The sequence below is a fragment of the Cetorhinus maximus genome, chromosome 6, assembly GCF_964194155.1.
Source record: "Cetorhinus maximus chromosome 6, sCetMax3.hap1.1, whole genome shotgun sequence".
Taxonomy (NCBI): Eukaryota; Metazoa; Chordata; class Chondrichthyes; order Lamniformes; family Cetorhinidae; genus Cetorhinus; species Cetorhinus maximus.
Window position 1 is genome coordinate 126837282 of NC_135884.1, and position 15781 is coordinate 126853062.

A 15781-nucleotide genomic window follows, 5' to 3' on the forward strand; every position below is an offset into this window, starting at 1 on the left:
AGTGCAAACTGACAGATTATGGAAAATAAAACGTGGTGTTGGACCACATAAACATAGCACTTGTGATTAGTTCTTTTTAGATAATCCACTACTGTACTAATATATTTTATTTATAGCAAGTCCTGGTAAGAACACTTGGTAATTTTTCCTTTTAATTTTACAATCCCTGACTCTAGACTGACTCAAGCTCCGTGTTCAGTCTTGTACGAGATGATTTGTGTTTTCTGATAAATTTGTTATCGAACAGTTCCAAAGATTAATACAATTAGCCGCCTATTCTTTGTTCTAACAATGTAACTCAACTCGGTTAGTAATGTCTATTAACTTATTTCTGCCTGCCTTTCTTTAATTACAATAAATTTTGAAGGAGAACATTTATAGTCAAGAATTCTGAAAGTTGGAAAAATGCTTTCTGAATTGGACCCCTATGTCATTGGAAACAATGACTTTAAAGGCAATATTGTCAAAGCTAATTACTGAAGAACAAAAAATAAATTTAATCTGTTTTTAGCCATTGATTTAAGAAACATTTCTGTATTTGTCAGGAATACCATTCATATTGTATGTAAAATTTGTAATCTGCAAACATTAAGGGTAAAGTTTCAATGTCAACGAATGATTGGAAAAACCTGACTTTCAAATGTTGATTTTTGGAAGTTCTATTTTTAAATATGTTGCATTAAAAGCCATAGATGGAAGAGGGTTCCATTTAATGGCATTACTTGTTGAAGCACCAATACACTACATCATGAACTGGGAAGCACACAGTGAAGTCTGTAGCATGCTTCTGCAGGATGAAAGGAAAAATCATACAAAGCTGCTATTCATGAATCACTATGGTATGCCTCCTTGCAGCTGGCAAAGAGGCAGTTCAGGTAGTTTAGCAATAGACCTCCCTCCCCATTATCAGAGCCAAAAATATAAAGACTAAAATATGTTGGAAGAAAGCTGAAAGTGTACATTTTGCCTTGGAGAGTAAATATCCTCCTTAGAAAGAAATTATTAAAAAGCAACACACCTGGAGCTATTGAATGATGGATCCAAATTATGAACCAAAATATTGCTGCTTATTATAACCAAAATTCTATTTTAAAACAAGTAAAATAGAGTGAAAGGAAGCTAACTTCATTTTGTAGAAAATCATTTGCGTACCACTTTGTTGAAATAATATACTTTACCTTTTCTTGACAGACGTGCTTATTAATGCGACAGCAGCATGAAGCAGCTGCATTGAATGCAGTCCAGCGAATGGAATGGCAGCTAAAAGTGCAGGAGCTTGACCCAGCCGGACACAAGTCTCTGTGTGTCAGCGAGGTCCCTTCCTTCTATGTGCCAATGGTTGATGTGAATGATGACTTTGTGCTTCTGCCAGCATGACAGTGTTAACATGTGGTTGATAACCATTTGTGGCACAAAGTGGGATACTTCCCAAAGGAACATTAGTTCAAGTTTTTTTTTTCTTAAATCCTTAAGTGCTGCTTGCTAATGATTCCCTATTTCATGAGGAGGAAGCATCATTTAAACTATATTGCACTTTTCACAGATTTTAGATATCACTTCTGCAGGGAAGAAGGATGTCAAGACAGGTCAGTGGTTCAGATGTAAAGAAACTTGAGCAATTCAGCCTGCACACTAAACAGGAATGTAGCAGGCCAAAAGTTGTATACTCATGTTGAAGTGCAGAACAGTAGGACTCAGCATGATGTGATTGCTGGCATACCAGTGATCTTGATCACATACTTTTTCGCAGGACAAAGACAATGACCGTTTAGTAATATACGTTGAAGTTATCATAATTTCAGCCTCACTATAAAGAACTGTGGGGGTGGGGGGAAGGAGTAGCAGTTTTGCATATCTCTGTTTAAGGCTAGACAGGCTGGTTGGTTGATGAAATTTGCACAAAAATGTCAGATTTAAACTTCATTCATCAAAGCACAGGTCAGAAGTCAAAGTAAGACCTTTTAACTGCATTCTGAATTAAGTTATAGATTTAAGGAGAGGTAAGATCTTGGAGCTTGCAGTCACAATCATTTTATTTCAAAAAAGAAAGAAGTGTTGCCTCTTCAGTCATCTAGTAACTTCCCATGATGTCCGTATCGTGCACTCAAGTCCACAATTGGTCTTGTTGGCTGCAATTCTGTTACTCCTGTGAACAAAAGTAACTCGAGGCAAGAAGCCCTGTTGAAGAAGCAGTTTTATTGTAAGGCTACTGAGTATGCTTTATTTCTTCCCAACCTACCACTCCATTTTAATTCTTGGGCATTCATTGCTTCTCTAGCAGAGAGCATCACTTGACACTACAGAGCCAATACTAAACAGTTTTAAAAATGTATCCCTTAAATGCTGTACAGTTTTTATATACATTAACCAGTATGCTATGATGGCAATGGCTGCGTTTAGATAATTTATTTTGCCACACATTACTGCACAGTTGTAAATAACTCCTCATACTGTAATATCACTTTTCAGAGCTAAGTGTAAAAAAGAAAAAATCCTCAGTATGTACAGTTTTTTTTTAGATGGCACTTTCATTTCAGCTTGGAAAATGGGCCAAAAAAGTTGAAATGCTCATTGTTTTACTGCTAAACATTTGGAAAGTCACATCTTTGCAATGGAATAGCTTTTTGTTATGGTGCAACAAAGTTCATTTGGTTATTCAAAAATTTTACACTAAGTTGCTAGCATGGAGTAGCCCCTTCGACTTTATTATTAAACTGTGTAGTTTCTTTGCTAGATGTTTACATGTTTACATAAAGGTAAAACTACTGCACAGTAACTTTAAAAGGAAGCACTGATTCTGATTCAACAGATAAAAATTAGTTTGAGGACAAATGCCACATTAGTCATCCAATGTAAATTGAGCATTGGGTATTTGAAATGTTGTTTCTGCCTTGAGGTATATGCATACCCAGCAACAAATTTATCACTCAGTATTTACACTATTTGCATTTTTATTTTATACAATTTAAGAACAGAGTTTGTTCAGTCAGGAAGATACTGATCCTTAGTAAAATGCTATGTCCAGAACTAAGGAATATTATGTTTTTGTACCAATAAGTTTTATTAAGCTACAGCAATATCACAAAGAAGGAGCACTGTTTCACAAATTTAGTTCCTGTGTACAAAACTCTTCGTAAAGGAAGATAAAAGACATAGTGTATCCTTGTGTCTGCTTGCATATACTGGATTTCAAATATTTGACATAATTTAGAACACTTGAAGAAAAAAAAAATTTCCTCACATTAGATTTCAGTGGAAATAGAATCTGCTTTTGACTCTGGGCAAGTGACTTGTCACTCAGATCTCCAGAAAAACCTGCATTTTTAAACAGTCAATGAATTAATACAAATTACACTTACCAGGCCATAAATTTTAACTACACGTACAAGTACAAATTGGTTAAAAAAAGCAAGCTCAGGACTGCGGTCCAAAGGCATTTTGCAATGTAGAAAGTGGTCAATATCTGGAATTGTCTTGAGTTGCATAGTGGCAGCAAAAATCTCTGAATGCTCTTCTGGGTAGATCAGTAGACATCTGTGAAGGCATGTGATCTTTTGAGTGTATAGATGTGCAGGATTTGTTGAAGGATATTGTGTGTATCAAATCCCTTTCCCTATTTATAGATTTGTAATGGACTTTATAATTTTTCTAACCCCACTGAGTCCAAACTTAGGAATGCTTTTTTGTCAGCTGAATTGTGAGCCACAATTGTTGGCTTTGTTTTACAATGAAGCTGAACATTTTAAGATTAAAGTTAAAAAGGGGAAATCATGTATCCAATATGCAGTTCGAAAAACAGCCCAATGTTATTCACTCCATAAGTACTAAACAACAGTGTAATGTAGAACAACAAGAAGCAGATATCTGTTCTGTCCTCCAGTAAGTTCACCACTGCTGCTGCTGCAACTGCTATTTAGTTGCTGCTGGTTGTTTTATTTCAGTGGCATTTTAATTATCATAATCTTAGTTTTTAATTAGGTGAGCTAGCATTATAATCAGTGAGTTCAGTGACTATTTTTAAATTGCTGCAGAAATATACTTAACACACCAGTTGTCAAATATTTAAATCGAAACATACATTTTTAAATCAATAAAAATGATAATGAAGATTTCTAGACCTGTCAAATTATTTTAACTTATTCAGAATAAAATAAAGTGAAAGGCAGATAATTGCAACACTGTTATCTACTATATTTCATTCATGTTTGTAAATCACTGCAATTTATCTTCATATCCAATTGTGCAGCAGATGCAGTCCTTAAAGATCCCCACATGGTGGCGATGTGCAGAAATAGTATTTTAAAGGCAACCTTGTTTTCGTGGCAAAGATCTTTACATTAATGGAAAAACTGAGAAGTGGTTTATGCTCTGCAAGCTGGCTTTTTGGTAGTACATAAATCCAACCCTTTTAGGTTTACTAAGGGCATTATCTTATTTCTTAATAAAAATAGAACTATGTATTTTGAACTACCTGATTACTATGATGGCTCATTGGTAATATTAAATTGTTTTTTTCTGAGTATACATACTTATACAGAATGTCCTTCAGTTAGTGCCTGGAAATAACTGAAATTTTATCTGTGTAATTATTGAGTAGAAAAATGAATATAAAAGCTCAGCAAAAGAAATATTTCTGATTGTTTACACTAACCTCTGAGTGTCCAATTCCTATTCTGTACTGTATTTTGATTAGTTGTACTCTTCTTTTTGGAAAGTTAATGTATTGTAAATCAGGCATATGTTATCTCTGTAATGTTAGCAGTTGAACTGCGTGCATTGTGTACCACTTTTAGCAACTGGATTTCTTGAACGTAGGGCTCAAACAGTACAGCAGGCACATCCATATTTAAATACTGACACTGATGATTTACTAAAATATCTTTGTAACAATGGGGTACAGTACATTGAGTGTGCTAAACTTCAGCTAGTATTTGAGCTGTGACATTCCCTTAATTTCTGAGGCCTTCTCCTCTCCTCCCACCGCCAGAAAATTCACCTGTCTGAATGTAAAATCTCCTTTTTGTTGACCAGTCGTCAGGTTATTCTTGAAAGTATAATTTAATCTGGCAGGGCTAGTTTAATATTTCCATATTCAGTTCGGTAGTACCCCTTCTCCAGATTATCTTTTACCTTTTGAGGAGTTAAGTAGGCCAATGTTTTCATCCCTAAATCTGTATGGGATTTAGCAGTTTATGGTGCTTAAAATATAACTATTTTCTTTGCACCATATCCATTACATGCTCCCATTTCTTTAAGATTCCATTCTCTTTGGCTAAGTACTGACAAAAGTTACATGAACCTTTCGAGTTGATTCCAGCAATAGCCATTACTTTTGCACAACCAGCGAAGACTGCAACATGAGATATAATGGTCCACTGTTCTTGTGCTGCTTTAATGTTCTTTCCTTTGTTTATCTATACAAACTGAATTTTTTATAACTTACCCTCCCCTTTACTGTCTAACTGAAGTGTACTGTATTCCATTTTTGTATTGACTAACAATTGTGACATTCTTAAATCTGCAGTCTTGAATGTCATTGGTCTGTGACTATCTAGCATCAGATATTGCATGTAATATCACATTGCTTGTATGGAATGTATAATGTCACTATCACAATATATTGTTGGGCACGGAATGAGAATGATACTAGATAACAATGAGTAATGACAATTGGAACATTCTTTGCTAATTAAAAAATTGTTTGAGCCCTACATTATCTCTAAAAATAATATCCTTCATAAAGCATGGAAAATTGTTCCTAGCAAAGATGTGCAAAAAGCGTGTATTTCCTTTATTGGTCACTCAGTTTTGAATTATGGGTCTCTGTCACAGTACTGCCCTTATATCTCTTCCTAATACAAAAGGCAAAAGCATCCTACCAATTTTTAAAAAAATAATGCTACTTTATGATGAAAGAAAATTCAAAACATCATTATCTTACTAGGACAAGGCTAATTAGATTTTCTTTATTTACCAGCTTAATTTTGCCTAAAATTATTAGCTTACCCACCCCGCCCCCTCATGATACACTCTATAACCTTAAATGAATATTGATGTCTTACCTAGTATTGTGAATCAATGCCGAGCTGCAATTTAAAAACCAATGACATGTAAATACACAACATACATACTTTTGCTTTATTATGTTTTATTGTGGAATCATTCAGATTTTCTTTCCATTTGTTCCAAATACAGTTCTTGTGGTTGCATAAGCATCAGTAATAGACTGCAGAGCAGCTCTGTAATAATTCTTGTCTGTTGCAAGATGATATAAAAGAAGGAACTAGGGTGAAAAGAATTTGAGTTAAAACTAGTTTCAAAACCAGCTAATATGTATAAGATTAGTAATATCAGCTGCTGAAGATGGCTGGACAGCTATAGAAATATTTTCTTTAAAAAAAATACAAAATTTGAATATTCTGTTTGTTTAGCTTCTCAAAGATGGGACTTGATTTCAAGCTTAAAGAACACTACGAGTGTGCTAGGAAACTTTAAAAAGCGCAGCACTGTGTCAATTACCCAGGCTAAAATTTTAAGGTGACCAACAAAGATAGCCCAACATTTTTGCACACCTCTAGTTAATAGGACGATGAACCTTTTTCTTTTTCTGACACCTGTGGTATATGGATTGAAGTCTCAGATGTGTAAATGTTCTTGCATCTGTATGAGACATTGTACATAACTGTAAATAACACATAGGTTCACACCCTCCTCTTTGTAATAGTAAACTGTGTAGAATGTTTTTTTCCCCAAAAAAAAGTGGCAAACATGCCATCAGTGATGTAACGATGTAATTTTTTTGTACAATGTAGGTTAATTGTGTACATATTGTTTGGCAGTGTGCCGCTGCAGTACTGTCACTGGCTGTATGAGTTCCTGCAAAACAAAGGTTATTTTCTACAGTTGCATGTACAGAGAGAAGAGAGATGCTGTTGTCCCTCAAAAATTATGTTCGTAAATAAATGAAAAGAAATCATTTGGTGGTGTTTTTGTAACTTTAATCAAGTGCCTCATCTGCTCTGTTTAACCAGTTCTCAGTTCCATTTTTGAAGAAATAATTCAAGCAATTGAATGTAACCTTCAGTTTCCAATCTGTAGGTTTTTGCAGTTATAAATCTGGTGGACTCCACTACTAAGTTTTTTAACTTGTTGGTACAGGGCACACAACGCTTTTATTGATAACCAGCCTCATATATGTGATCTATGCTTAAAGCCAACTGGAAATTAAAATTATAAAATGAAATTGTCAAAATATGCTATATAAATGCAGATTCATTTGATTGATATTGTTGTAATTTTCCAGCTATCAGGATAATTCCCACTAAAATATAATGTTGAAAAATAATTACTACTGCAGCTATCCTCAAATTGGGGCATGGTTTCTCTTGGCAGTATTTGTAGCATTATAAGTAGTAGAAGTTGGCATAGATAGAGAAAAATTGAACACTTTATGCGGTAGAAGGTATTATTGGGAAACACTGCTATTGTTCTTTGCTGATGCTACAAATGTCAGTTTTGGTTAGAGGTGATTTTTTTGTAAAAGCATTGTTTTGGCTCACAGCATATTCTTCAGAAGGAGTGAGTTTTTTCTACACTATAGAAGACTGGTTGAAGATTTTTCAAAGGAAGGTGCAGATTTTTCTCACCAATTAAAATTATACATTGGTAGAACATGCAAAGTAGATTTCACATCCTGTAATCAAATGTGTAGTAAGAATAACTGGTGGGGAGAAAGAGTAATTTAATTTTTCTTTGTTTGAGAAGTGGACACTACTGGCAATGCAACATTTATTGCCCATCTTTTATTGTGAGAAAACAGTGGTGAGCTTTATCCTTGAAGCATTGCAGTCTTCACATTGATGGTTCTTCCACAATGAATATGCCACAGTAGAGAATTCCAAAATTTTGACCAGTTGATTCTGAAGGAATGGGAACAGGAGATGATGGCAGCATTTAAGGTTGTCGAGGTGGCTGACTTTTTGTTTGTAATTATTATAACTAGGATTTTTTTGGGCAGCATCTTACCCCCACCCCCCCCCCAGTTGGGGGGGGGGGGGGGGGGGGGTTGTGTATAGGCAGGCAGGCAGATTCCCAATCGGTGCCCCAAGTTGGGGGCACGTCACCATTTTACATTGGCCCGCCCGGAAACACTGTGCGCTCCCTGTGCGGGCGGGGAGAGATTCCATGAGCCAGGAGTGCAAAAGAGCACACAGATCTCCTTGAGGCAAAGTGCTGTCCTGCGGAGCTCGGCTCAAGTTTGAAAACTTTACTAAAGGGAGAAAAAAATATTCCCAACATGTCCCCTCATGTGACACTGTCACATGAGCAGGGACATGTCAATGACTTTTATTTTAAAAATTTATACACATTTTAAATCCCTCATGAAACCTCATCCTGCCCATGGATGAGATTTCATGTTTTTTCTGAAGGCCGCCTGGGCTCTTCGCCCGCCCGCCAACCTTAAGGCTGGACAGGCAGGTCCATTAATTGGATTAATTCCTTTGTTAAAGGCCTTAAGTGGCCGTTGACAGTTCAACGGGCGCACTGCCAACTCGGCTACGCGCCTACCGGACTGAAAATCTAAATGCCACGGGGTGAGAATTTTGTAAGTTTCAATGAGTTCACCCCTCATTCTTTGAAACTCTAGGGAATACAGACCCAGTCTCTTTAACCTATCATCATAAGTCAAACCCACCATCCCAGGGCTTAATCTGGTGAACCTCTGTTGCACTCCCTTTACAATAAGTGAAGAGGCATATCAGGATGTATCATGGGATTACATAGGCTTGGTCAAGTTGCGGATATAAGTTTTAAAAGTGCTTGCAGTAAAAAAGACTAGAATGAATATAACCTTTTGGCCAGGCCAGGAAGTTAATGACTAGCCTATAGGTCAGTCCATGATAAAGCTAAAGGAATGTGACCTTTGGGTCAGGAAAAGTTCTAAGAGAAAGACCCACCATCTGTGGTTGACTAAAGAAGTTAAGGAAAGCATCAAAGTTAAGGAAAAAGCACATAATTGCACAAAGATGAGTGGCAGGCCAGATGATTGGTTGGAATATAAAGAATGGCAGAGAATGACTAAAGCATTAATCAGGAGAAAGAATTTGGAGCATGAGAGGAAGCTAGCTAGAAATGTAAAAACGTATAGCAAGAGTTTCTGCAGGTATTTAAAAAGGAAAAGAATAAGTAAAGTGAGTATTGGTCCTCTAGAGTGAGAATAGGGAGTTAATAGGAGATAATAAGGAAATGGCAGATGAAATGAACAAATATTTTGCTTCTGTGTTCATTATAGAGGATGCAAAAAACATTCCAGTAATAGCTGTAAATCAGAAGGTGGAAGGGAGAGAGGAACTTAGTGAAATTATAATCTCAGGGAAGCAATTCTGATGGAGCAGTGGGTTTGCAAGTCTCTGGGTCCTGATGGACTTCATCCTAGGGGCTTAAAAGAGGTGGCTAATGAGGTAGTAGATGCATTGACGTTAATTCTCCAAAATTCCCTAGATTCTGAAACATAAGAACTAGGAGCAGGAGTAGGCAATTCAGCCCCTCGAGCCTGCCCCACCATTCATTATGATCATGGCTGATCTCATTTTAGCCTCAACTCCAATTTCCTGCCCTCTCCCCATAACCTTTCAACCCATTACTAATTAAAAATCTGTATCTCCTCAAATTTATTCAGCGTCCTGGCATCCACTGCACTCCGTAGTGAATTCTACGGATTCACGACCTTTTGAGAAAAGTAATTCCTCCTCATCTTTGATTTAAATCTACCACCCCTTAGTCTAAAACTATGGCCTCTCATTCTAGAATGCCCCAGGAGGGGAAATAGCCGCTCCACATCTACTTTGTCTATCCCCTTCAGCATCTTACATACCTCAATTAGATCTCTTCTCATCCTTCTAAACTCTAGCGAGTATAGGCCTAAACTACTCAATCTCTCCTCATAAGACAAGCCCCGCATCTCTGGAATCAATCTAGTGAACCTCCTCTGAACCGCCTCCAGTGCAACTATATCCTTCCTCAAGTAAGGGGACCAAAACCACTCCAGGTGCAGTCTCACCAATGCCTTGTACAGTTGCAACAGCACTTCCCTATTTTTATACTCTATTCCTTTAGCAATAAATGCCAAAATTCCATTTGCCTTCCTTATTAGCTGCTGTACCTGCATACTAGCTTTCCATCAGTTCCATCAGACTAGAAAGTAGCAAATATAACGCCTCTATTCAAGAAGGGAGGGAGGCAGAAAACTATAGGCCAGTTAGCTTGACATCTGTTGTGGGGAAGGTGCTAGAATCAATCATTAAGGAGGTTCTAGCTGGGCGTTATAGCTGGGCACTTAGAAAAACACAAGGTCATTGGGAAGAGTCATCATGGTTTTGTGAAAGAGAAATCATGTTTAACCAATTTATTGGAGTTTTTCGAAGGAGTAACAGGTGCAGTGGGTAAAGGGGAGCCTGTAGACGTGCTGTACTTGGATTTCCAGAAGGCATTTGATAAGTTGCCACGTCAAAGATTATTGCGGAAAATAAAAGCTCATGGTATAGAGGGTAACATATTGGCATGGATAGAAAATTGGCTAGCTGGCAGAAAACAGAGTATGCATTAATGGGTCTTTTTCTGATTGGCAGGATGCGATGAGTTGAGTCTGGCAGAGGTCTGTGTTGGCGCCTCATCTTTTTACAATTTACATCAATGACTTAGATGAGGAGAGTGAAGGTATGGTGGCTAAATTTGCAGATGACACAAAGATAGGTAGGAAAGTATGTGAAGAGGAGGCTGCAGACGGATATAGATAGGTTCAGTGAGTGGGCAAAAATCTGGCAGATGGAGTGTAATGTAGGAAAATGTGAAGTTTTTCACTTTGGCAGGAAGAATAAAAAAGCAGAGTATTACTTAAATGGAGAATGGCTGCAGATTTCCGAGGTGCAGAGGGATCGTGCTGGTGCATGAGTCACAAACGGCTAGTATGCAGGTACAGCAAGTAATTAAGAAGGCTAATGGAATGCTATCCTTTATTACAAGAGGAAGTGAAGTGGTGGGAGAGGGGGACAAGAGACTGGCTGCTGGCCGGAGACAGGCACAAGAGACTGGCTGCTGGCCGGAGACGGGGACGAGACTGGCTGCTGGCCGGAGACGGGAACAAGAGACTGGTGGGAGACGGGGACAAGACACTGGCTGCTGGTGCGGGCGTGCGAGCAGCCGAGTACGAGAGATTTTTCTAAGTGAGTGTGTGCGAGAGCGTGTATGAGAGTGGTGTGTGCTTGAGAGCAAGTGTGCGCGTGCGAGTGTCATGAAGCTATTAATGTAATATTATTGTAAAATATTTTTCTGTGTGCTTTGATGTGTACAAGTTTTGATATGTAAGGGAGATAGTGTGCATTTGCATTTTTTTGAATAAAGGATTCAAGAAGTAGGGTGAAAATGGACACCTTGTTATGATCAGTTGGTAAAGCGGAGTTATTTAAAAGTCCCAGAGGAAACTTTAAACAACTGTCATAACCTATAATTTTAAGTGTTATGTTTGAGATGCGACTCTAAATTCAGGAATCAGGCCACTAGTTCTCGAGGTTTTACATTAAACTAAATGAAACATTTTATTGATTTACACAGGCTAAAATATATATGCACATGGCTACAAATTACTACTATCATAACTTTTAACAAATTCCCAAACTAATCTCCATTAGGGCAACAGCAACCCATAGACTTAAGCAAACACCAGGCAAAGCATTTTCTCTTTACGAATTCAAAATTAGGTTCTTTTCACTTTGGTTCCTTGTGGAGCCAGTTGGAGGCTTACAGCTGCCTTTTGATCTCACATTGCCTCTGCTCTGCACACCCAAACCTGCTGAAGTTATACCTACCAGTCCCATTGAATGTTAATTCTCAATGTATCAACAACCTCTGAACTAAACCTCTCTATCAATAAAACCCCTTTCATTGTACCAATTTTATTAGTAATATAAACATATTGCTTGGTAGCTGCTAGATAGGAGTCAGTTTTCACCCTACTTCTTGAATGCTCTATTCAAAAAATGCAAATACACGCTATCTGTCTTACATATCAAAACTAGTACACATCAAGGCACCCAGACTAGCTGGCTTTAATCCAATGAAGACACACCCAGACTAAACTTCTATTTCAAAAGAAAAATATTTTCCAAAATATTTACATTAATGGCTTCAAGACACCTATCTAGCAACTTTCATTGCACGCACTCACCCTCCTCCCGACCCAACCCAGGCAGTGCTGAGCGCTCTGCGTTTCACGCTGGGCAGGCCTTAATTGGCCTGCCAGCATGAAATTGCAGTCAGTGCCCAATCATGGGCGGTGGTCGCTTTTGTGGCCACTCCTGCTAGCCCTCACTGAGCCTGCCCAACAAGAGAAAAATCCTGGCCTGTGTGTGTGTGTGCGAGTGTGTGTGTAATCATTATTAATTACTCATCATTTTAAATTATCAATTTATTGCTCTGATATTATTTAATTTTTGCTCAGCAAGTTGTTTCTTTTCTTCATTCCTCAACATTTTGAAATTCGTGTTTAATGTCATGCCAGACCTTATCTTTTTGAAATTTGCTCTTCCGTCCCTTGAGTGAGAAAACAATTGCAATGTGGCCCCTCGCACGAAAAGGTTGGACAAGCTGATTTATATAGATTGTGAACAGCTGTGGATCTAGCACTGATGCTTGCGGTATCCCACTAGTAACAGCCCGCCATCCTGAGAATGATCCATTTATTCCTACTCTCTGCTTTCTGTCTCTTAACCAATTCTCAATCCATGCTAGTATATTTCCCCCAGTCACATGTGCTCTAGTTTTATTTACTAACTTCCTGTGTGAGACCTTATCAAAAGCCTTCTGAAAATCCAAATACACCACATCCACTGCTTCAAGTAATATCCTCAAAAAACTCCAACAAGTTTGTCAAATGTGATTTCCCTTTCATAAATCCATGTTGACTCTGCCCAATTTTACCATTCTTTTCTAAATGTCCAGTTATCACATCCTTTATAATAGATTCTAACATTTTCCCTACTACTGATGTCAAACTAACAGGTCTTTAGTTCTCCATTCTCCCTCTTCCTCCCTTCTTAAATAGTGAGATTACATTTGCTACTTTCCAGTCTGCAGGAACCTTTCCAGAATCCATAAAATTTTGAAAGATAATCACTGAAGCATCCACTATCTCTCTAGCCACCTCCTTCAACACTCTGGGATGAAGCTCATCTGGTCCAGGGGATTTATCAACCTTCAATCCAGTTAACTTTTCAAGTACTACCTCTTTCCTAATACTAATTTCTTTTGGTTCCTCAGTTTCACACGTCCCTTGGTCGTCTGTATTTCTGGGAGATTTTCTGTATCTTTTGTGAAGACAGATGCAAAGTAATTGTTTAGTTTCTCTGCCATTCTCCTGTTCTCCATTAAAAATTCTCCTGTCCCCACCTGTAATGGGCCCACATTTGTCCTAACTAATCTTTTCCTTTTCACATACCTAAAGAAGCTTTATGTTCCTCGCTAGTTTGCATTCATATTCTCTTTTCCCTTTATCAGTTTCTTGTTCCTCCTTTGCTGGATTTTAAATTGCTGCCAATCCTCAGGCTAACCACTTTTTCTGGCATCCTTAAAAGCCGCTTCCTTTGATCTTTTATGTTGGCTGCAAATCTCGTTTCATTCTCCTCTTTGCTGCTCTTATTTCTTTTCTCATATCCTATATTCAGCCTGGTTCTCATTTGTATTATCAACCTGACAACCATCATTATCTTCAATTAATAAATCTGGAATGAAGAGCTAGTCTCAGTAACAGTAACCAAAAAACTACCAGTTTTCATTTAAAAAACCCAGCTGGTTCACTAATGGCCTTCAGGGAAGAAAATTTGGGATCCTTACCTTGTTTGGTCTATGTGATTTCAGACCCACAGCAATGTTGTCTCTCAATTGCCCTCAGTTGTATCAAACCACTACAGAAAAGTCAAAAAAGAATAAAACTAAACAGACCACCCAGTATTGGCCTAGACACCAGAAATGACAAAGGCAAACCCTGTCCTTTCAACTCTCCAAATTCCTCCTCGCTAACATCGGGGGCCTTGTGCCAAATTTGGGAGAGCTATCCCACAGACTAGTAAAGCAAATTCTGATGTGGTCATATTCACTGAATCATACCTTTCAGCCAATGCCCCAAACGTCACCATCATCATCCCTGGGTATGTCCTGTACCGCTGGCAGGACAAGACCAACTCACCTGAGGTGGCAGCACAGTACTAGACAGTCGAGATGGTGCGACTTTGGGAATCCACAACTTTGATTTCTGACCCCATGGAGTCTTATGGCATCAAATCAACATGGGCAAGGAAACCTCCTGTTGATTGCCACTTATTTCCCTCTCTCAGTTGATGAATCAGTACTCCTCCATGTTGAACACCACTTAGAGGAAGCATTGAGGGTATCAAGGGCACAGAATGGACTTTGGGTGAGGGTCTTCAATGTCCATCACCAAGAGTGGTACCACTCTTCTGAAGAACTGGGCCTGCGACAGGTGGTAAGGGAACCAACAAGAGGAAAAGTCCTATTTGACCTCATCCTCACCAATCTACCTGTCACAGATGCATTTGTCCATGAGGGTGATCACCAGACAGTCCTTGTGGAGACAAAGTCCCACCTTCACACTGAGGATACACACCACAATGTCATGTGGCACTACCACTGTGCTAAATGGGGGTAGAATCAGAATAGATCTAGCAGCTCAAAACTGGGCATCCATGAAGTGCTATGGGCCTTCAGTAGCAGCAGAATTGTATTCAACTACACTCTGTAACTGCATGGCCTGGCATATCTCTCAATTCCATTATTACCTGTCAAGCCAGGGGGATCAACCGTGGTTCAATAAGGAGTGCAGGAAAACATGCTAGGAGCATCACCAAGCATACCTAAAAATGAGGTGCCAACCTGGTGAAGCTACAACACAGGATACATACATGCTAAATAGTGGAAGCAGCATGTGATAGAGCAAATCGATCCCACAACCAGGATCAAAGTCCTGCAGTTCTACCACATCTTGTAGTGAATAAAGTCCTGAAGAGGAGTCACATTCAACTCAAAACATTAACTCTGTTTCTCTCTCCACATATGTTGCCAGGCCTACAGAGTATTTCCAGCACTTTGTTTTTATTTCTGATTTCCATCGTCCAAAGTATTTTACTTCCATTTCCGCCGTGAATGGTGTTGGACAATTAAACAATGAATCAGAGGAAGAAGCACCACAAAATCCCTATCAATGATGAGGAGCTCAAAATGTCAGTGCAAAAACGAGGCTGAAACATTTGCCGAGTGGATGATCCTTCTCAACCTCCTTCAGAGGTCCCTGGCATAACAGATACCAATCTTTAGCCAATTCAATTCACTCCATGTGACATCGAGAAGCACTGGATACAACAAAGGCTATGGTCCCCGACAAAATCGCAGCTACTGTACAGCAGAATTGTGCTCTAGAATGAGCCACATTCCTAGCTAGGATGTTCCAGTACAGTTACAGCAATGGTACCTACATGACAATGTGGAAAATTAACAGGGTATTTCCTGTGCATAAAAAGTAGGACCAATCCAATCCAATTACTGCCCACCAGTCGACTCTCCATCCATCAGTAACAACTCTTTCGAGTTATCAACAGTCACAGATTGCAACTCTTTCGAGTACAATCACAGTTCTTGGTTTTTTTTTTCCGGGAGTGGGACATGAACCCACAACCCTCTGATTCAAAGGCGAGGGTGCTATGAACTGAGTCAC

General features: G+C 38.6%; 1 protein-coding gene across 4 annotated transcripts in view; it reads left to right on the top strand.

Moving 5' to 3' along the window:
• The window catches only part of ankrd11 (ankyrin repeat domain 11), a 197166-nt gene extending 190190 nt beyond the window's left edge, over nucleotides 1–6976 (top strand). For all 4 annotated transcript variants that reach the window (XM_078544457.1, XM_078544458.1, XM_078544460.1 and 1 more), the window contains one exon: nucleotides 1192–6976. In XM_078544457.1, coding sequence (XP_078400583.1) covers nucleotides 1192–1377 — 186 coding nt within the window. In that variant the 3' untranslated portion in view covers nucleotides 1378–6976. The remainder of the gene's footprint in view (nucleotides 1–1191) is intronic.
• Nucleotides 6977–15781: the final 8805 nt, after the last annotated feature.